Source organism: Podarcis filfolensis, assembly GCF_964270895.1.
Source record: "Podarcis filfolensis genome assembly, chromosome: 13".
Taxonomy (NCBI): domain Eukaryota; kingdom Metazoa; phylum Chordata; class Lepidosauria; order Squamata; family Lacertidae; genus Podarcis; species Podarcis filfolensis.
The window spans coordinates 51,481,446-51,502,353 of record NC_139615.1 but is presented as its reverse complement, the minus strand read 5'-3'; the positions used below and the strand labels follow the sequence as shown (position 1 = coordinate 51,502,353).

At 42.6% G+C, this 20,908-nt stretch overlaps 1 protein-coding gene across 3 annotated transcripts in view; it reads right to left on the bottom strand.

The window, feature by feature from the left end:
- The window catches only part of MOCOS (molybdenum cofactor sulfurase), a 563,966-nt gene that overhangs the window by 462,368 nt on the left and 80,690 nt on the right, over positions 1 to 20,908 (bottom strand). Inside the window, exons 13-15 of one of the 3 annotated variants that reach the window (XM_083583835.1) lie at positions 20,061 to 20,187; positions 18,382 to 18,486; positions 8,659 to 11,289 (exon numbers count right to left, since the gene is read on the bottom strand). The exons of 1 other annotated variant lie outside the window; for it this stretch is intronic. In XM_083583835.1, coding sequence (XP_083439961.1) covers positions 11,176 to 11,289; positions 18,382 to 18,486; positions 20,061 to 20,187 — 346 coding nt within the window. In that variant the 3' untranslated portion in view covers positions 8,659 to 11,175. Of the gene's footprint in view, positions 1 to 8,658; positions 11,290 to 12,544; positions 12,809 to 18,381; positions 18,487 to 20,060; positions 20,188 to 20,908 lie in introns of those variants that run through there. One more of the 3 variants, XR_014541270.1, reaches the window with a different exon arrangement.

Below are 20,908 nucleotides of genomic sequence, written 5' to 3'. Positions count from 1 at the left end.
CTATCAAAATTGCCAGGGTGCTCTTCTCTATGAAATCTTGAAATTTGGTGCCCACATGGAATCCAAGGCAGCCATATTACTAGAAGAGTCTAAAAGCAGGACGTTTATTTATATGGATTTATAGTCTGCTCTTCACCACATAGGCAGGTTACATACTGTTTAAAACAACAAGCAAATCACATAGTGTGTAGCAGCACCAAACTATCCATTAAACTGTGTCAAACAGCAAGCGAAACCAACAGGCAACCCTGCAGAGGGAGTGGTGCACTGGACTCACATTCCACCCCAAGCCTTGTGCAGAAAGATGTGCCTTGGCTCACTAACAAAATGTGTACAATGATGGGGGTCAGACATGCCTCAAGGGGGAGGGGGCTGTCCCACAACCTGGCAATTTTGTAGCCTCTCTCCTCAACCACCCCCCAGGTGGTTATAGCAAGAAAAGAAGAAGGTGTGGTACCTTTGTATCCCAAGACACCTCAATTCCTGGAAACATCTGAAAAGGGAGGTTCTAAATCTCTGCCTCAAGCCAAGGGACTTGAGGTGTGCCCTTAAATACTTACGGTAAGCCCAGTGCTATTTTTCTAGAAGGCAATGGTACCTGCCTGAGAGGTGCCAGAACTGAGGTCTGGTGAGTTCTGCCTGGAAATAAACCCTGCTTAAGCCACTCCACTTTCAAAATCAGGTGCCCCCACAGCAAATGCAGAAAGGTGTTTTTTTTCAAGGAACATTTTCCTTCTTAACAAAAATGCCAGTTAAAATCTTTCTCCCACAAGCAGTGTCACTGGGCACCTCAAAGCCACTGTATTTCCCAGGACCTTCTTAAGAGATTTCTGAAGTGAGTAGAGTAGCTTGCCTTGGTTTAAAGTTTAAAAGGGGCACGGGGGGGGGGAGAGAAAGACCACCACCCAGTTACCTCATCAAAGTGTAAGCTTTCCCACCACCCAAAGGTGCTTGCCCAGGCTCAGTGGTGGGTGGTCAGTGGACTAGGGAACTATTCCCTAGAGACTATTCCCCTTAATGTTCTCCTGGTGCCACCTTCCCAAAGCCCAGGAAGCTTTTGCAAGCCTTAGGGAGGGAGGAGCAATCAGTGCCTGGCGAGTGTGTCCTACAGCCGGGGGCGGGATGGCTATGGGAGAGGCGGAGTGACTCAAGCTTGCAGACCTGAGCAGACTTTCCTCAGCAGTGCAAGCTGCGCAACAGAAGAGGCCTGAGGCTGTAGACAGATACTAAACTACGCATTTATTATACATAAATCAAGACAAAGAAAACATGGCATCTCTCCTTGCTGTCTTCTCGGAGAGAGACTGAAAACAAAAGCAATACAGAGTGGAAGTTCTGCTCGTGCCAGCAATCTGTGCTGGAATGTAAACAGACATGTGACATGTAACAATCTCATGTCTGCAGCAAAGAGTGGAATGGAATTCCCAACACCCGCACCTCCCTTCCTCTGCCAGTCGGTGCCGTGCTGCAGTGGCGTAGCGTGGGGGTGCAGGGGGGGCCGGCCGCACCGGGCGCAACATCTGGGGGTTAGGGTTAGGGGGCGCAAATCCACGGGTTAGGGGTGCAAATTACTTGCCTTGCCCCGGGTGCTGACAACCCACGCTACGCCACTGCCGTGCTGGTGCCTCTGACACTGTTTCCCTTCAGGAAATTTCACTGGACGCCACTGCCATGGCTGCTGCAGGCTCTACACCCTCCTCTTGATCTTTGAGAAGACATTTCTCATCACTCCCACTCCTCTCCACCATTGCAGGGGGCTCAGCTCCTGCTACCACCTAGGAGAGGGAGAGGAGTAGTGACAGTGGAGAAAAAGGAGGTTTTCTAAGGAACTGCCCAGCAGGACTGGTCCAGCAGTGTTGCGTGACCAAACAATGCCTGGGGCTCATGCACTGGGGGGGGGAGCACGGAGGGTGAAGGAGTCTGCCGTGGCAACCCAGCCCTCACTGCCGACACCACCAGAGCATCCCTGCCCAGCAGGAGCATGCTGCGCCACCTATGCAGGGGGGAGCCCAGCCAGCCGACGCAGCTCTTGAAGGGCGCCAAGCAGGCAGCCCACCCTGGGAGCTGTGTTGATCGTCATAGAGACTGCAAGCAGAATGTGGCATAAGTGGACCAGAATCCCTGGGTCCTGGTCTGCCTCTTGGGTTGCTGGTCTGCTCCAGCCTGTGTCCCCGTGGCTCGCACTTTGGCAGTCCTGTGGCATCATTATATCTGAGTACTGAGGGAAAACAAGTATAAAAGGAGAATTGCTGGGGCAAGTACTCTGGTGAGAGAACCCTAGCAGAGATTTAAAACCACACAGTATGCAGCAAAACATGGAAATATAAGCTGTTCTCTTTAAAATATGCCCTTCTACATCCTTCCAAAATTCCCCAGTTCCCTTAGCATAGAAACTTACATGTTTGGTAAGTTAAAAATGGTTTACTTAGAAACTCCCTAAAGGTTGGATTCATGTGTTGCACAGGCAAAAATAAGTTTAGTTCTGTGCTGAAAGTTCCTAAATTATTGGTATATAGGTAAATAACATACCAAATTATTGGTATATAAGTTGGATCTAGATCTAGATGTAGACTGAGGGAGAACAAACCTTGATTACTTAGTTTCTTCCTTCCCTTCATGCATTAAATAGATTTAGGCCTGTTGGTTATATGAGGCTGGCAATCCCTCACCTTCATGTTAGCAGGAGTGAATTGGCTCCTCCTTTGTCCAGATGTCATGTGCAGCTACACAACTTCACCATGATGTTGTTTTTGTGACATCTCCACACAGTGGCACCACACTTGCTCTCCAGGATTCCTCAAAGGTGATAGACCAGAGTCTCCAGGAGAATACTGTCAAGTTACTTCAGTATCCTATGATGCAACTCTTCCGGTCCTGAAATTCTGAATTCCTTTAGTGTAGATAGGGAGTGCCTGACCAACACCTTATTAATCCTTAAAGACAATCCTTACTCTTCACAACTTAAACTGCATATGTGTGGTTGCATACAGTTCCCACTCTGAGAGAGGGTAGAGGCAACATCACAGTTAATCATCATCATCATAGTTTTATAATTTATACCCCACCCATCTGGCTGGGTTTCCCCAGTTGAGCAGTTCCCAGTTCCACCTTTCTGTGTTAGTATTAGAGAAATACCTGGCAATAACAAAGCGAAATGTCGGGGGGGGGGGAGAGAGAGAGAGAGAGAGAAAGAGAGATGGTCCTAGGGAAATTCCCTGGCAAGAGTAAACACTGTTGGCATTCAGCTGGGATGCCTGTCAAAGGCTGTGTTTGTTTTTACTGTATTTTATTGGTATATGTAACATGCTAATCCTTTGCGACAAAACATATAAATAAATGTAATGGATGAGTATCTTTAATTAGCTGTAATTAACTAGCAGAATGACAAACAAGAGCTTAAAATGACATGGGAATGGAACCGGCAGTGTCAGACATCAGGGGCGGCCACAGGATTTGATTTGGATCCCCTTTCTGGTGCTTTGGAAAACAGCCTGCTTTGGTCCAAAGAGCTTTGGCGGGAGGCTGCGCAACTCAGACCAGGCGCAAAGTCCGAGGCTGCATCAGGAAAACCTCAGGATGGGAAATCACGTTGCCGAAACAGCGCCGCCTGGTGTCGCAGTGTTATAACGCATTTCAAAGGCTGCTTTTTTAAAGAAAGGAATGTCGCGAGTCCCAGGTCTGCTTCGTCAACACAAAGGGTTCCCCCTCAGGTCCGCTTGTTCCGCGATTTCTGCTCGCGGGTCCGAGAGGTTCTTTTTCTGTTCCCATCGCTTTCTCCTGCGGAAACCCGTCGCTCCGCAGGGAATTGAGCCAGCGTCACCGTGTCGCTTTCTGCAGTTTGCTACTTGTTCGGATTCCGCAGGAAACGGCGGAGGAGCCCCGGGGGCGAGCCCTCCTCTCTTTCCCCGCCCTTAGGAAAGCAAACTCCTTTGGGCAGAGGGGGGTGAAGTTGGCATCCCAGAAAATGGCAGGCATGAGAAAAGAAGAGCCCCCTGACTTGTCAAAATACAAATAGGACCAGGGGCTTTTGTGCTGGGCACCTGTAATGTAGTCCAGCCTCTCCAAAGGGGTGTTTGCTTGCTTGTTTTCCAGCGCCAGATGAGATTACAGTGGTACCTCGGGTTACAGAGGCTTCAGGTTACAGACTCCGCTAACCCAGAAATAGTACCTCGGGTTAAGAACTTTGCTTCAGGATGAGAACAGAAACTGTGCTCTGGCGGCGCAGTGGCAGCAGGAGGCCCCTTTGGCTAAAGTGGTACATCAGGTTAAGAACAGTTTCAGGTTAAGAACGGACCTCCGGAACGAATTAAGTTCTTAACCCGAGGTACCACTGTACGTTTCTTTTTGAACACAGAGAGATAGATCAGAAAGAGGAAGTTTGCCATCTAGTGGCAAAATGAGGAAAATTTGTTTTTATTAAAGATTTTCTTGGGTTACAAAGTAAATACATTGTCTCCATTTTCCGATTATAAAGTCCCTTTATAAGCCAAGCAAATACTTAATAAAAATTAATATAAAGTCCTTTATGCAGATAAATTATATTCAGTGTCAGACTTTAATGTTTTGTCTTCATTTAACTCTTGGAATAAAAATTCATAATCCAAAAAGAATCAGGATAATATCTTATTAAAACCACATTTATTTTAAAATGAACCAAATTGTCCCTAGGGGTGGAAGTGTCTCTAGGGGTGGACTAAAAAATGTCCCTAAACCAAACCAAGAATGTGGTGTCAGAAGTCTGCTTCTCTGGATCAATCTTTGCTTGGAAAAAAATGGAGCATTTTATTTTATTCCAATATATCAATAGTAGCTGGTACCAAAAATCTCAAAATCAAGAGCTTTACCAGATATATATCTAAATATATATCAGATATACCAGTATATCTACTGTAATGGCCTGAATATAAGCCGCACCCGAATATAAGCTGCAGCTTTAAAATTGGGGGGGGGGGGGAATAAAAAAATAAAAAAATACCCAAATATAAGCTGCTCCATTCCTTGCTGTTCCTGGCTGCATACTGGGGGCAGTGGGGGTGGGAGCCATGCTGCGTTACTGGCATCCTTTTCCCTTCCTCCCTCTTTCCCATCCCGGCCTTGGGGGAGAGGAGGGGGACGGTTTGTCCCACGCTCCTGGCTGCATACCGTAAGGTCGCGAATATAAGCCGCATTTTAACTTCTCACAGTCGGAATTTGGGGGGAAAGTGAGGCTTATATTCGGGTCAATATGGTACATCTTTTTTTTACTGCAAAAGGAACACTGTCTGGGCATTTGTGTACCCTTTTGCATTACATTGATACACAACCACATTCTCCCTGTTCTCTGTTCTCAAAGCTGTGCAGATTCCTCCCCAGGCAGTGCATCTGACAATTTCATTCAACTTCATATGAGGAAAGCAAGCATATAGACCCACTCAGATTGTGACTGTAATTTTTAATGCTGTATTTCACATTGTTGTAACCTGGAAAGCATCTGGTGAATTGTAGAGTTGGGTTTTCTTGTTATTTTATTTCAGCCCAAAGAGTTAAGGTTAATTCTCTGACATTTGGGGGCATTGCTTCCAACTCTGCAGGTGTCAGTGCCCTAGAAGCAATAAGCTGTAGGTCTACTTCTGTGTAAATTTTGCAACAGAAAGTGTATCGCAGTGTATTTTGTCCACAAAGGTCTGGGGGTTGGAGTTAAAACACAAAAAATGAAAACATTTCCTTCAAAGAGGATAACATTTAAATATTTCAAAAGGTCAACCCCACACTCCTATCTCTCAGGCCATCCTCTGTGAAATATTTGTCTCTCTCCCACCCAAGGCCTTCTGGCATAGCTGTCAACTTACAGATTTGAAAATAAGGGACCAGCAGCCTTGAAAATAAGGGACCAGCAGCCAAAATAAGGGACCTGCAGCATCACCTGTTCCAGGCACTCCAGTCTTCCTGTCCTCCTGCATTCTGGTTAAACTCATGCTGGTAGCTTCGAGAACCCTGTCCAACCAACTTTGTAACCAGAGGTTCAACTGAATAGAATCTGAATCACATGCACCACAAGGCCTATGCAGCCTCAACTTAAGATGGCCTGGCTTTGCACTGCAAAGTTTGCAGCAGCACGTGCAACAAAATGGCGTCCAGCATTCAAAAAACCCCTCAGCTTGCATTAACTAGCCACACACAAGGCAAGCTCCACCCCCCAGTCGTTCTTAGACTTCTTATTGGGTGAGCAACACAGCCAAGCAATACAGTTGGAGCCTCCCTCCTCCCTGGCCGGCAGGGAGGGAGGGAGAGGAGCTGCTTCCTTTGAAATTTGAGGGACATCATTTAAGGGACATTTAAGGGACATTCATCAATAAGGGACAGCAGGACATGGCACTGGAATAAGGGACTGTCCCTTCAAATAAGGGACACTTGACAGCTATGCCTTCTGGGTGCAACCCAGATCATACCAATAGAAATGGTTGTTTCGTGCTTTGGATATTTCCAGTGAAAAGCCACTCCCCAGAAAATTGTAGGTTCCTGGAACAGTGATTCTTTAAGCTTCAAATTGAGAAAGAGGTGAGAGAAAAGATGGTAAGAGACAGTAGCCTGGCAGAATCACAAAGATTCATGGAAATATCAGATGGGAGAGTCCAAAGGAGGGCAATATGGTGCATCTGGCCAAAACACTAAAGAAAGACTAGAGCAAGTCATTTGACAGCCACATTGTGATGTCACAGAAGGTGCCCCATGAAACACGCAGCTAGCAGCTGGATCTAACCATTAGTACCAAAACAACACAATCATCAGATACCGTGAGCTTGACACCAATACAGTGGTACCTTGGGTTACATACGCTTCAGGTTACATACACTTCAGGTTACAGACTCCACTAACCCAGAAATAGTACCTCAGGTTAAGAACTTTGCTTCAGAATGAGAACAGAAATCGTGCGGCGCGGCGGCAGCAGGAGGCCCCTTTAGCTAAAGTGGTGCTTCATGTTAAGAACAGTTTCAGGTTAAGAATGGACCTCCGGAACGAATTAAGTACTTAGCCCGAGGTACCACTGTACCAGGAAAGGTCATAGAACAGATTATTCAACAGTTGGTCTGTGAGCACTTAGAAAACTAAGTCTTGCCCAACAAACCTCATTTCATTTTTTGATGAAGTTACAAGCTTGGTGGATCAGGGGAATGTTGTGGACATAGCGTATATTGATTTCAGTAAGGCTTTTGAGAAAGTCTCCCATGATATTCTTGCAAGGAAGCTCGTAAAATGAACAGTTAAGTGGATTTGACCGAACCCAAAGAGTACTCATTCATGGTTCCTTGTCATCTTGGGATGCCACAGGGCTCTGTCCTGGGCCCATTGTTGCTCAACATCTTTATAAATGACTTGGATGAAGGAATTGAGGGGATGCTCATCCAATTTGCAGATGACACCAAACTGGGAGGGGGAGCTAATGCTGCAGAAGACAGAATCAGAATTCAAAATGACCTTAACAGATTGGAGAACTGGCACAAGTGAATTTTAATAGGGACAAATGTCAGGTTCTGCACTTAGGCAGGAAGAACCAGATGCACAAATATAGGATGGGGAATACTTGGCTTACTAGCAGTACATGTGAAAGGGATCTGGGGGTCTTGGTGGACCACAAGCGTAATATGAGCCAAGTGTGATGCAGCAGCAAAAAATGCTAATGCTAATCTAGGCTGCATCAACAGAAGTATAATGTCCAGATCAAGGGAAATAATAGTCCCACTCTATTCTGCCTTGGATAGCCTATACCTGGAATACTGTGTCCGATTCTGGCCACAACAATTTAAGAAGGATGTTGACAAGCTGGAACGTGTGCAGAGAGCAACCAAAATGATCAAGGGTGTGGAAACCAAGCCTTAGGAGGAGTAATTGTGGGAGCGACTGAGAGGAGATATGATAGCCATCTTCAAATATCTAAACAGCTGTCACATGGAAGATGGAACAGGCTTGTGTTTGTCTGCTCTGGAGGGGAGGACTTAAACCAATGGAACAGATGAAATCCTGTTCCTTGATCTCAGGAACCTTCCTGCAAATATCTTATTTCCTGCCCTCCTGAAAACACTTCAGAAAGCAGGAGGGGCCAGTCCTGCAGGGTACTGCTTCATCAGTGTGTTCCCTGCGAGGAAGAGTCCTGCGGCCAGCAAGCCTGAGCCTTTGGCGGGGGCTCCCGAGCTGCTCCTCTGTGCACTCAGCTGCCATGCCAGGTCTGCTTGCCCTCCCGTCTCAGGAACCACCATGCCCAAGGGGCAGTGGTATATCCAAAGATGTCCAAATTGGCAGTCTGGAGCAGTTCAGTCCACCATCTCTTTTTTTAAAAAATAATTTTTATTCATTTTCCAAACAAATTTTATACAATCAACAAATTATTTTGCACTCATTCTTCAATTTTTGACTTCCCTCAGTTTCTCTGTCAATCTTTCGTAAAATTTCTATTTATTGACGCATTTCTAAACATGATATTGCCTTTCCCAACTCCTTTTCCTCTTACTCTCTTTTTTGCAATATTTCTTACTATCTCACAGAGTCTCTTGTTCAGTCCACCATCTCAATCCAAAACATTGTCACAGAGGAAAACCAACTGCTTTGTGTTCACAGATTGGGTGACAATATCTCAAAGGCCCCCAATAGAGAACAGACAGACAAACCACTCTGCAAAAAGTGTAAGAGATGTCAGTTTAATTAAATGAGCTCATAGAAAAACAAATAATATATTTTAGCTGAAACAAATATTTTCTAATATTTGAAATTTGGCAAATATTTTCAACCTGCTTTTCAGAAAGATGAATGCAAATTCTAACACAGAATAGTTTGTCCTGAGAGACATTTCCCCTCCAAATTGAGTTCTTTGGATTTGTTTACATTCTCTTGATTGTTTTGGCTGGTATTACAAAAAATTACATTCCTATTTCATGTCTATTTCATGTCTTCCATAAAATGCTTTCAGATATTAATATATGTCATATCAAATATTATTAAATATTATTAAATATAAAATATTGGAATCAAGTATCCCATGATATCAAATATAGATCTCAAATATCAGACAAATAATTTAGCTTCAAAAATATCTGGATAATATCTGCAAAGCATTTGTTGTCAGGATTATTTTGTTTAAGCAGACAGTGCACAAATATTGTTCACTTGAATAAAAAGTGTGGCTCAATTTACCACTTGACATTTTTTCAGCATTCCATCTCGGTTGTAGCCATGTAAATCTCTCCATTCCATTTCACTGTTCCATTGGGTCAGATTCTGGGCTGGCCCAAGACATTTTGGTACCTGAGGTGAACCACAAAACGGCATTTCCACCCCCACCAGTGAAGAAGGGCTCAGAAATCACGGGGTGGGGGGTGATCTGCATCAGGATCTTGATGCCTGTGGTGGTTGGCTCACTTTGCCTCATGGGTGGGCTGGCCCTGGTCAAATGTGCCACTCAAGTGAAGTGTCACAACCAATCTTTATGCACAAAAAGGGGAAATCTGGTGCCAGTCCACAAATTAGGTAATTAACTTTCTACACTGCTATGCAGGCTGCACTCCTATGCAAACTAAGCAGGGAGCAAGCCTCACTGAATGTAGTGGAACTAGCAAGCACTGGATTGCAGAGACTGTAGGCTTGGGCTGCAAAGACACAATCTTGTACTGTTTTATGTTTGTGGTGGTGAAGCCTTGCCATGAGCAAGAAGAGCAAACCAGGCCAGTGTGTGCATGAAGGTGAAGAAAGACAGAGATAGGAAAGAAATGGCACAGGACCAAAGTAGTAACGGTATCAAAAAAGGAGATAAGGTTGGTTTGGAATGATCTATTCTGGATAAACTCATGGCACCTCCTCATAATTAACACATGCCTTTTTAGATGCTCAAAAACCAGGCCAATTTCCCCTCCATTCAGGCTTATATTTGGTGCTAAAGCCCAGCTGCTAGATGAGCAACCAAAAGCTGGGTAAAAAAAGAAAGTGGGATTACATCAGCCCCAAAGCTTGAAGTTGGAAATAAGAAGAGATTCGGATTATGTTTATTAATTAATTAATTATGAGCTGATTGTATGTAAAATTGAGGATTAAAATTGGAGAAATGCAAGGTATGGGGGATGCTGGGAGATTGGCAGTGTGAGAGGGGGAATGTATATTATGTATTTATACAAAAAAAATTCTAGGGGGTTCATTTTCACTCTGTTTATTACTGGGGCCAGATGTGAGACAGCAATGTTCAAGGCCATGTTAGGGAGGAATGTGTGTGTGTTGTCTGGGAAGAAGCAGGACCTTTTTTTCTCAGGCAAAGTGCTACTCAAGAGGCATCAGAGGGAAATGTTTCAAAACTGATTAATGACTATTATAGATAGATAAAAGAGGATTTACTCTATTCGACTATTTTCAGGACAGGTTATAACAATGTATAAAAGCCATAGCAGAAATTGGTAATTGAACAGGTGATGTGTAGGGAGAAGGGATGAGTGTAGTTTGAAAAGATAGCTGTAAAAGTTATTTTATTGGGAGCAGCAAAGAAGGGAGGAAAATAGAGGGGACATTTGGGGGAGGGTGGGAAACCAGCTTTTAAACTTGTATTAATTTGGTGGCAATTTGTTAAAGATTATGGGAAATTAATAAAAATAATTGGCAAAAAAGCAGAAGTCTGGATGAGTCCTTTGTTGCAGGTGCTACTTGCATCAGTGGAAGCTAAGAGCAGGCACTGCAGCAAGGCAGCAAATTTGCTATCCACGTTAAAGCCTTTGAATCCCACTTCCAGCCAGCTATCTCTGTTTCTTACCTAAAGCACTATTTCTTCTCCCCCCCACACACTGCACACACACACACACACACACACCACACTTAATTTAAATCAGCTGACTATTTGAGGTTATTAACTATCAATCTAACTTGTGAAGTGGCATTTTGAGGACATTAAATTTCCTAGTCAGCATCACTGCCCTGCAACAAGTCTCTCGTGAACCTGAATGGAAAAAAGAAATCAAATGATCAAATGATATAGAGTTGCAAAAATTGATCCACCTGATTAGCTGTGACATGTCATTTCTGAATATTTAAAGGTGATTGACCTTTTACTCATAATATTGGAGAAGATCATATTGCTGTTGAGAACACATATGAATAATCTGCAAGACCGTCCCACGTGCAGGTTCAGCTGAGGAATCCTCCACCTGTTTGTTCTTCAGCCGAAGGTCAACATGCGATAATGTTCTTCACCGCTGCAAACACTGGCGATCCCACTGACAATGTATCTGGATGGGAGACCTGCATCTCAGGATGATTCATCAGGTATATTCCAAACTTAGTCTGAGGGGAGAAACATTTGTAAGATCAAATACCCAACAGATGGAACAGTAACAACTGCAATGCCTCTGGATGCTTAAACTAAATTCCTATAAAGCATATTGACTACAAGCAGTGCAATGAACAGAAAGAATGGTCAAGTTATTTTAGATGATGTTCAGAACCATTTTCATTTTTCTTGCTTAAATTCAGCCTTAATTTATGCGAAGGTTCTGAGGAAGCACTGTAGTATTTGCTGTGGAAGTTACCCAGACTTTGGCTTGTTAGCTTGCATCCTACTGTACTGTGGGACGATTTCTGGCCTGTTTTGTTTTTTAGTGGGCTGGATTTGGCCTTTCTATAGTTATCACTGGGTAAACACTTTTAAGACCCCCCCCCCATGTAGACAGGAAAGGAGGCATGATGCTCTGTTAAAAATTAAGCTTAACATTTATTATACTTACAGATCATTCAGGGTTGTTTTTTTATAATAAATTTTTATTGGTTTTACAACATATGTTAACACAGAAAAACTAACAATTCACAACATAACATAACACATTAACAAACAAACATATAAACACGTATAATTTCATAACCTTTTTCTTCTTAAACCTTATTTCAACGACTTCCCCATACCTCCCTTTTCTGCATCCCTGTTTTAAACTTTTTCAGCAACCCCTAATTTCAATTACTTATGATTCAATTTCTTTAATCCTTTTTCTCTTACCCAATCGTTTATCGTTGCAATTCTGTTTTACGTTACCCATGACATTTTAGCACTCATTAATTTTACAACAGTTCTTAAGATAAACTTTAAATTTCTTCCAGTCTTCTTCCACCGTCTCTTTCCCTTGGTCACGGATTCTGCCAGTCATCTCGGCCAGTCCCATATAGTCTATCACCTTCGTCTGCCACTCTTCCAGCGTGGGTAGTTCTTGTGTCTTCCAATACTTTGCTAAAAGAACTCTTGCTGCTGTTGTAGCATACATAAAAAACGTCCTATCTTTCCTTGACACCAATTGGCCTACCATGCCCAGGAGGAAGGCCTCTGGTTTCTTGTGAAAAGTACACTTAAGTACCTTCTTAATTTCATTATAGATCATTTCCCAGAAGGCCTTGATCCTTGGGCACGTCCACCAAAGGTGGTAGAAAGTACCTTCAGTTTCCTTACATTTCCAGCATTTATTATTGGGCGTATGATAGATTTTTGCAAGCTTGACTGGGGTCATGTACCACCTATAAATCATTTTCATAATGTTCTCTCTTAAGGCATTACATGCCGTAAACTTTATACCGGTAGTCCATAACTGTTCCCAGTCAGCAAACATAATGTCATGACCAATGTCTTGTGCCCATTTAATCATAGCTGATTTAACCGTCTCATCCTGTGTATTCCATTTCAACAGCAAGTTATACATTCTTGACAGATTCTTAGTATTGGGTTCCAAAAGCTCTGTTTCTAATTTTGACCTCTCCACCTGGAAGCCAATTTTCCTGTCCTGTTTGAAGACTTCATTTATCTGGTAGTAATGAAGCCAGTCTCTTACTTTAGACTTCAATTTCTCATAACTCTGCAATTTCACTTTTCCCTCCTCATGCTCTATAATTTCCCAATATTTTGGCCATTTGGATTCCATATTAAGTTTTTTCACTTCCTTAGCTTCCATTGCTGACAACCACCTAGGGGTTTTATTTTCCAACAAGTCTTTATACCGAATCCAAACGTTATATAATGCTTTCCTAACAATATGGTTTTTGAAACCTTGATGGATTTTAACCTTGTCATACCATATATATGCATGCCAGCCAAATCTGTTATTGAACCCTTCCAAATCCAAAATGTCTGTTTTCAAGAAGCAGCCAGTTTTTCAGCCAGCAAAAAGCCGCTGATTCATAATACAATTTTAAGTCCGGCAGGGCAAACCCCCCTCTTTCTTTTGCATCAGTTAGTATCTTGAATTTTATTCTGGGCTTTTTGCCCTGCCAGACAAATCTAGATATATCTTTTTGCCACCTCTTGAAACAATCCATTTTATCCACAATCTGCAATGTTTGAAACAAAAATAACATTCTCGGCAAAACATTCATCTTAATAACAGCAATTCGGCCTAACAAGGAAAGTCTCAAATTTGACCATATTTCTAAATCTTTCTTAACTTCTGTCCAACATTTCTCATAATTATCTTTAAATAAGTTCACATTCTTAGATGTCAAATTAATCCCCAGGTATTTCACCTTCTTTGCTACCATTAAACCAGTTTCACTCTGGAACTTCTCTCTTTCAGCAACTGTTAGATTTTTATCCAGTACTTTCGTTTTCTGTTTGTTCAACTTAAAACCTGCTACTTGACCAAATACTTGTATTAGCTCTAAAACTCTTCTCGTACTAGTGTTTGGCTCTTGTAAAGTTAATACTAAATCATCTGCAAATGCTCTCAATTTATATTGTTTAGCTCCGACCTGAATCCCTTTAACCAGCTGGTCCCCTCTGATCATGTTTAATAAAACCTCCAGGACAGATATAAAAAGTAATGGGGATATTGGGCACCCCTGTCGTGTCCCTTTTTCAATAGCAAATTCTTCAGTAACCACATTATTTACAATCAATTTTGCTTTTTGTTCAGAATAAATTGCACCTATACCATTTTCAAAGCCTTGGCCTACCCCCATCCCTTGGAGATTCTTTTTCATGAAGCTCCAAGAAATATTGTCAAAGGCTTTCTCCGCATCCACAAATATTAATACTGCCTTGGTATTAATATTAACTTCCAGCAACTCCATAATATCTATTATATTTCTCACATTGTCTGATAGATGTCTTCCTGGAAGAAAGCCCGCTTGGTCTTTATGTATCTCCCCCACCAAAACTCTTTTCAATCTTTTTGCCAAAATGTCTGCAAAAATTTTGTAATCCACATTGAGTAATGATATAGGGCGGTAGTTCTTAATCTGGTTCTTCTCAGTCTCTGATTTTGGTATAAGTGTAATATACGCTTCTTTCCACGATTCAGGTGCCTTCTTCCCCTCTAATATTTCGTTACAGACCTCCTTCAACGGTTGTATAAGCCATTCTTTCAAAACTTTGTAATATCTGGAGGTCAGTCCATCAGGTCCTGGAGATTTTCCCAATTGCATATTTTGAATGGCTCCCTCAATTTCTTGATCAGTTATCTTCTGGTTCAAAATCACTTTACTTTGTTCAGAAATTTTTTGTAATCCATATTTTTTAAGAAATTCTTCTATTTCTTTTTCATTCACCGGCCCTTGTGCATAAAGTCTCCTGAAATAACTCTGAAAACAGTTTCTAATCTCATTTGGTTTATAAATGTTCTTTCCCTCAACTTCTAGATTTGTAACCGTATTCTGTTTTTGTCTCTTCTTCAGTTGCCATGCCAGAAGTTTCCCACATTTATCTGCCGATTCAAATGTCTTTTGTCTCATTTGTTTTATTTTCCATTCTATCTCTTGATTCATCAATTCCATATATTGTCTCTGGTAAAACTTAATTTCTCTCAAAATTTCATGTGACTTTGGTTTAGATCTCAATTTTTTTTCTCCTTCTTTTATCTTTTCCAAAATCTTATCCTTCTTCGCATTCTGTCTCTTCCTTTTTATAGCATTCTGTTGTATTAAAAATCCTCGCATGACGGCTTTGCTTGCGTCCCAGATTACTCTTTTTTCCACTTCTGTTCTCAGATTTATCTCAAAATAGTCCTTTACCACTTTCTGGGCCTTTTTATACACCTCTTCATCTCTAAACAGGGAGTCATTCATCCTCCATCTAAAGGAGCCAGCTGTTGTTGGATTCATCTCCATCTTTACAGCGTTATGGTCGGAGCAAGTCTTTGGGCAGATTTCCACTTTCTTTATCTTTGATGCCATCCCACTAGTTACCCATATTTGGTCAATTCTGGTCGAAGTCATTTTTGCTTCAGAAAAGAAAGTTCCCTCCCTCTCAAGAGGGTTCCTTGTTCTCCAAATGTCAATCAGGTTCATATTGTCTGTCATTTCAAAGAAAGTCTTTGGTAGTCTCCCATCCTTGGAGACCACCTGTCTTTGTGCTTTGTCCATGTTTGTAGAGACCACTCCATTCATATCTCCCATCAAAATTACATTGTAGTCCAAATAGTCCATTAATGTCTCATGCAATTTCTTGAAAAATTCTGACTTCCCTTCATTTGGTGCATAAATTCCTATTATCAGTAATTTTTCTCCTTGAACTTGAATTTCAATTGCCAAATACCTTCCTTGTTCATCTTTAAAAATTAATTTAGGGGCCAACTTTTCCTTTGCATAGATCACCACTCCTCTTTTCTTCACTTTGTCCGATGAAATAAATTCCTGTCCTAGTCTTTTATTAATAAGTAATTTTTGGTGTACTCTGGTCACGTGGGTTTCTTGTAAACAAATCAAGTCCAATTGTTCTTTTTTTAGAATATGAAAAACCTCACGTCTTTTCCTAGGAAGATTCAGTCCATTACAGTTCCAACTTAGAAATTGCAGAGACATCTTGTTGTTTACTTAATTGTTCCCCCAACTGCTCCAAGCAAGTCTTCTCCTGTTGGTGTCTTAAGCCCAAAAGATAAGTTTGAGATGTCTGGTACTTCTGCTAGATCTGTAGGTTCTGCCGTTTCCTTCAAAAGGTCCTCCTCGTTCCTTTCCAAAAATTGTTCTTTATCTTGCACTGTTTTTATTTTAATTTTCTTCCCTTTGTAATTAAAAGACAGGCCTTGTGGGAACTCCCATCTGAATAGTATGTTATTCTTTCTCAACAGAGTGACCAAGTCCTTGTAATGAGTCCTCACTTCCAAAATATATTTAGGAATGTCTTTGAATATCTGCACACGAGAATCTTCAATCTCAAGAGCTCTTTGAAAGTGTAAATTTAATATCTTATCTCTCTCCTCCTGAGATCTCAAAGTTATCAAACAGTCTCTTGGGCTCTTTCTGTTTTGTCTCCTGCCCAGTCTAAAAGCGGTTACTATCTTGAATTCCTCTTCTTTCAAATTGTCCTGCCAAAATTCCAGAAACTCTTTTGTAAGAAAGTCTATCAAGTTGTCCTTTTCACTTTCTGGGATCAATCTCAATCTCAAATTCCTATTTTTCCTCTGTAGTTCCAACAAAGACAGGGCCGCATCATGTTCTTCCAGCTTTTTGCAGACTGGTACTAACTTTTCCTGTGTAGTTTCTGCAGAAGTTTTTGCCTCTTCTGCAGAAGTTTTTGCCTCTTCAGCGATCTTTCTAGTTGTCTCATTTTCTTGAACCAATTTGTTTATTGACTCTGTATTTAAATCCAATTTTGTTGACAGTTCTTTCAGCTGTTTAGAGTTTTCCGTGCTCTGCTTTGTAAGCGCCTCCAGAGGTTCATTTATTTTAACTAGTGCCTGTGTCACTGAATCCATAGATAAAGTTGTAGCTGCGCCTGCTGCAGCTGAACTTGAAATAGAGCCCCTTTTTTTCTGAGCAGCTTTACTGTTAGCTCTTGTTGTTATCTCTTCTGCTGGGCCACTCATGTCCCAAGGTCGTTCCCACGGGAATTACTTTCAGATGGAAAACTCCACAAGCCTGTTCCTTACAGTGAAAATAATAACTGTTTCCCTGCAACCCACTAGAGGGAGCAGTCCAAAGTTCTAAATACAAAGAAACAAGGGTTCCCTTCAAAGGTAATAAAAATAGCAACCAATTGTCCAATATTTTCCAAATGTTATCAATTTGTAACTTTCCAGAGTGCCAGACTTGTAGCAAATAAGGTCTTTACTTTGTTGCAAAAGGCAGAGCACCAACTTTGTATCAAGTCTCTAATGACAGTTCTTAGCCCCGGTGGCTCACTTTCCAGGCAGTCCTCCCCAAGGGTTCAAAACGGCAGAAAATTCCCCTTCTATGCTTCTTTCATGCAGGTAATACAAATCAAAAGTCTTCCCCCCCCTGCCCCTGCCTGCTAAGGGGGGGTTTTAAGTCCAATGTCTGAGTCCGTCAATTTTAAAGCTGCTTCCTGTCAAATTGCAGCTTCCTATTTCGTTGCTTTAGTTGTCATGCAGTCCGGGGAAGGCAGACTTCCTTACTTTTTGCCTTCTCCGTTTTCAGCCAATTTCCGGGTATTTTCTTTTAAAGTTATTGTTCAGTCTTACTCACGGATAATCCAATTAAGTTCCAAATGTCAGGAAGGAATCGGCGCTCTCCGTCAATGGCGACGCGGCTTCACTCCACGGGCTGGGTAGCGACTCTCAGCACCGCGCTCCCCGATGCCGCTCCGGAGCCTTTAAAAAGGCTCCTTTGCAGTGAGGGGGGGCGCTTAAGGTGCCCACCGAGTCTCCGTGCTCTCAGGCTTCCGCGCCTGAGATTTTAGGGGTCCCCGCTTCGCCGTAGCGGTCAGACCCGAACTCGTGGAGCAGTCTCCCTGAGCGGAGCTCAGCGGGAGACCGCCATTGAGCGCTGGCGCCGACCGGAAGTAGATCATTCAGGGTTTGACGGGGCAAAAAAAAAAAAAGGAAGGCAAATGAAAGCTTGCCTTGCTTTCTGCTTTCTCCCCTTTTTTTAAAACCAAAAGGTTTTGTGGAAGTGGCAGCAAAGCTCCATTGAGCAGCTCATTCACATTTGTATATTCCCTCATACGAATTTGCCTGGGTCTTGAGATCTTCAAGGAAGTCCCTCCTCTTGATTTCCCCCCCCCCACAGGCACACTCGGTGGGCATGTGGGAGAGGGCCTTCTCGGTGGTGGCTGCTCCCAGACAACTTTGGAACTCCCTCCCTGGAGGAGTTAGACTGGCTCCCTCCTTGTTGTTCTTCGACTGGCAGGTGAAAACTCTCTTCTTCCAACAGGCTTTTGGGAACTGACCGCTTTTAAGGAAAGGGCTGATGCTGTGCTATTTTTGTTGCAATTGTCTGTATGTTTTTAATAGATCTTCTATCTGCCTGTTTGTCTGTTTCTCTATACACACACACACATATACATACATACATACATACATACATAGTTACTATTAATTCTATTAATGTTTAATTGTATTTAAATTATTCTTTATTCTCTCTGTTTTCACCTGTTCTTATTTTAACTGTAAGCCTTCCCTGTAAGGGAAAAGAGCACTTAAAAAAAAAAAGGATTTGTATACTGACTTTTTTGTCTTTAGTGGCAGCCAGAGTCTGAAGAAATTCCTTGTTCCGTTCTCCAGTTTTTTGATCAATGCAGATAACCAGACATCTGTGGCATGGCCCGATAACCTGAAATTTGCACAGAGAAGATCTTGAAGCCCCCACTTAGCCAGGAATCACAACACATCTGCTTCTAGAGGAGTCAATTGTCAGCAGCAACCATTCTGACCATATCACCAGCACCAAACATTTTTGGCCTGCAAAGCTGAGCAGGGGCCACAACAAGAAACAAATGCTTCCTCTCTGTCTGGGATAAGGGATTCAGAAAAGAACTAGTAGTAACTACTGCTGCCATGCTGGAATCCCATGAGCTGGCAGCCACCTGGAGAATGCTTTCAGCTTCAGCCACCAAATTGAATCTGGGGGGGAAACTCTTAACATAAGGACTGCAGACATCAAATAACACAGCCTCCTGCCTTGTTTTTAGTGTGTCTGCAGCACTGACGTGACCTCCCTGGGGCACAAGCCTGAGCTGCGTGTATGGAGGTCCTGGGTTACCCAGACGACAAGACACTCAGCCTCTCAGCCTTGCTGATGCGGTCCAAAAGAAAGCAGCGGAATACATCTGGCACCAGCGCTGCCCGAGGGAGGCGTTCAAAGCACCAACATCTGCCTTACACACTCCGCTCTGGATTTGTGTAGGGTTTACTCCTTAGACTTTTCTTCTCCTGAAGACATCCCACAAGGCAGCAGGAAAGGGAAAACTCTGATCTTAACCAGGAACACCAGTGTGCAGATCATGGTGCTGCTGGCTGGGCTCTTGGTCAGTCTTGTAGGGTTCCAGCCTCATATAATTTTAGCATGCACATCTAATCAGTGCATGAAGGGGTTAAAATAATAGAATAAACTCTCCTGCCAGGCTGAGCCTATGCCATCATCCTCCACCTTAGCAGCAATAGGTCACCATGTCTTTGCTATACAGTATTTCTCTCTCCATAAGGACTTCAGCATGTAAGGAGGTTTGAGATGGTCATTCCAGCTGGCCACATGACTTTGACCAGCCTCTTCTGTTTCAGACCAGAGTCTGAAACTAGCATTTTTTCAATAGTTTAACTTTTACCTGTTGTAACTAAGCAACGTCTTACCTGCCTGTGCATCTTTTCTGTCTGCTATATGGAAAAGCACATGGATCTGACATTTGAAGAGGTGTTTTTTAAAGTAAACTCTCTTATGACTTACCCAAATGTGTGGTCAATGTCTATGCTGGGGAAGTGGGACAATTTGGAAAGAGCTTTTAAAAGGGGAGATTTAAGGGACTCAGTGGAAGAACACTTTTTAAAGGCTTTGCACCAGGTTTTCGTTGCTGAATGTTTTGCGATGTTAAATCTCTGCTGGGGTTCTCTTACCAAAGGGTACCTGCCCCAAACTTGGGTCTTGGCTCCCAGGATTCAACAAATCTGACAATACCAACTGCCTTCTTGCCCTTGCATCACAGTGCCATGCCAGGTCACTTCTGTGGTAGCAGAGAGTCATTGTACACACAAAGTAATACACTGTTGCTCAGACTATTCTAGCTCAAAGCTGTTTTGTATCCCAAACAGCTGTTCCAGATCCTTGCCTAAATCATTGTCTTGCAAGAAGCTGCTGCGTACTATTTCCCAGCATGCCGCATGACACTAACAAACAGCTGCAGCCATTTGTACCTTGAAACGCAGGGGTCCCACTGCAATCTCCTCCCACAGGTCTTCTTCGAACGGCTCATCTGTGCTGACTACAATGTTGGCACGGAAGCGGTGGACGAGTTCCTGCGGGGGAAGTGATTCACCTAGTCTGTTCCACAGAGGCAGAGGGGGAAACAATATGGTCTAATATTAACCCAAATGAGTTCAGTAACACTTGTGCTTTCATGTTTCTCAGTTCAATGGAGACAGATTTCTATTGCATTCAAAAGGCGAAAGCTTTGGCGGAGATGACTGGCAGAATCCGCGACCAAGGGAGAGAAACGGTGGAAGAAGATTGGAAGAAATTTAAAGTTTATCTTAAGAACTGTTGCAAAATTAATGAGTGCTAAAATGTTTTGGGTCAGGTAAAACAGAATTGCGGGGACAAATAATTGGATATGAGAAAAAGGATTCAAAGGGGAAAAAAGTGTTATAAGTTGACATTGGGGCTTGCTGGAAAACTTTAAAACAGGGATGCAGTAAGGGGAGGTATGAGGAAGTCGATGAAAGAAGGTTTAAGAAAAAATGTGAAGAAATTATACATGTTTATATGTTTGTTTGTTTTTGTATTGTTTTGTATTGTCTATTATTATGTGTTAAAAAACCAATAAAAATTTTATAAAAAAAAAAAAAAAAGGCGAAAGCTTTCACATAGCCTTAATTACTAACATGAACAAAGTTTGAACAAGTGCAATCAGTGACGTAGCTAGGGCTTATGCTGCCTGGGGCGGTCACTGAGTTTGCCGCCCCTCTCGCTGTTCCTCATCTGGGAGCTCCACCAGCTTGCCGCAGTCCTCCCTGTTAAGTTGTGGGTGAACATATCAGACGAC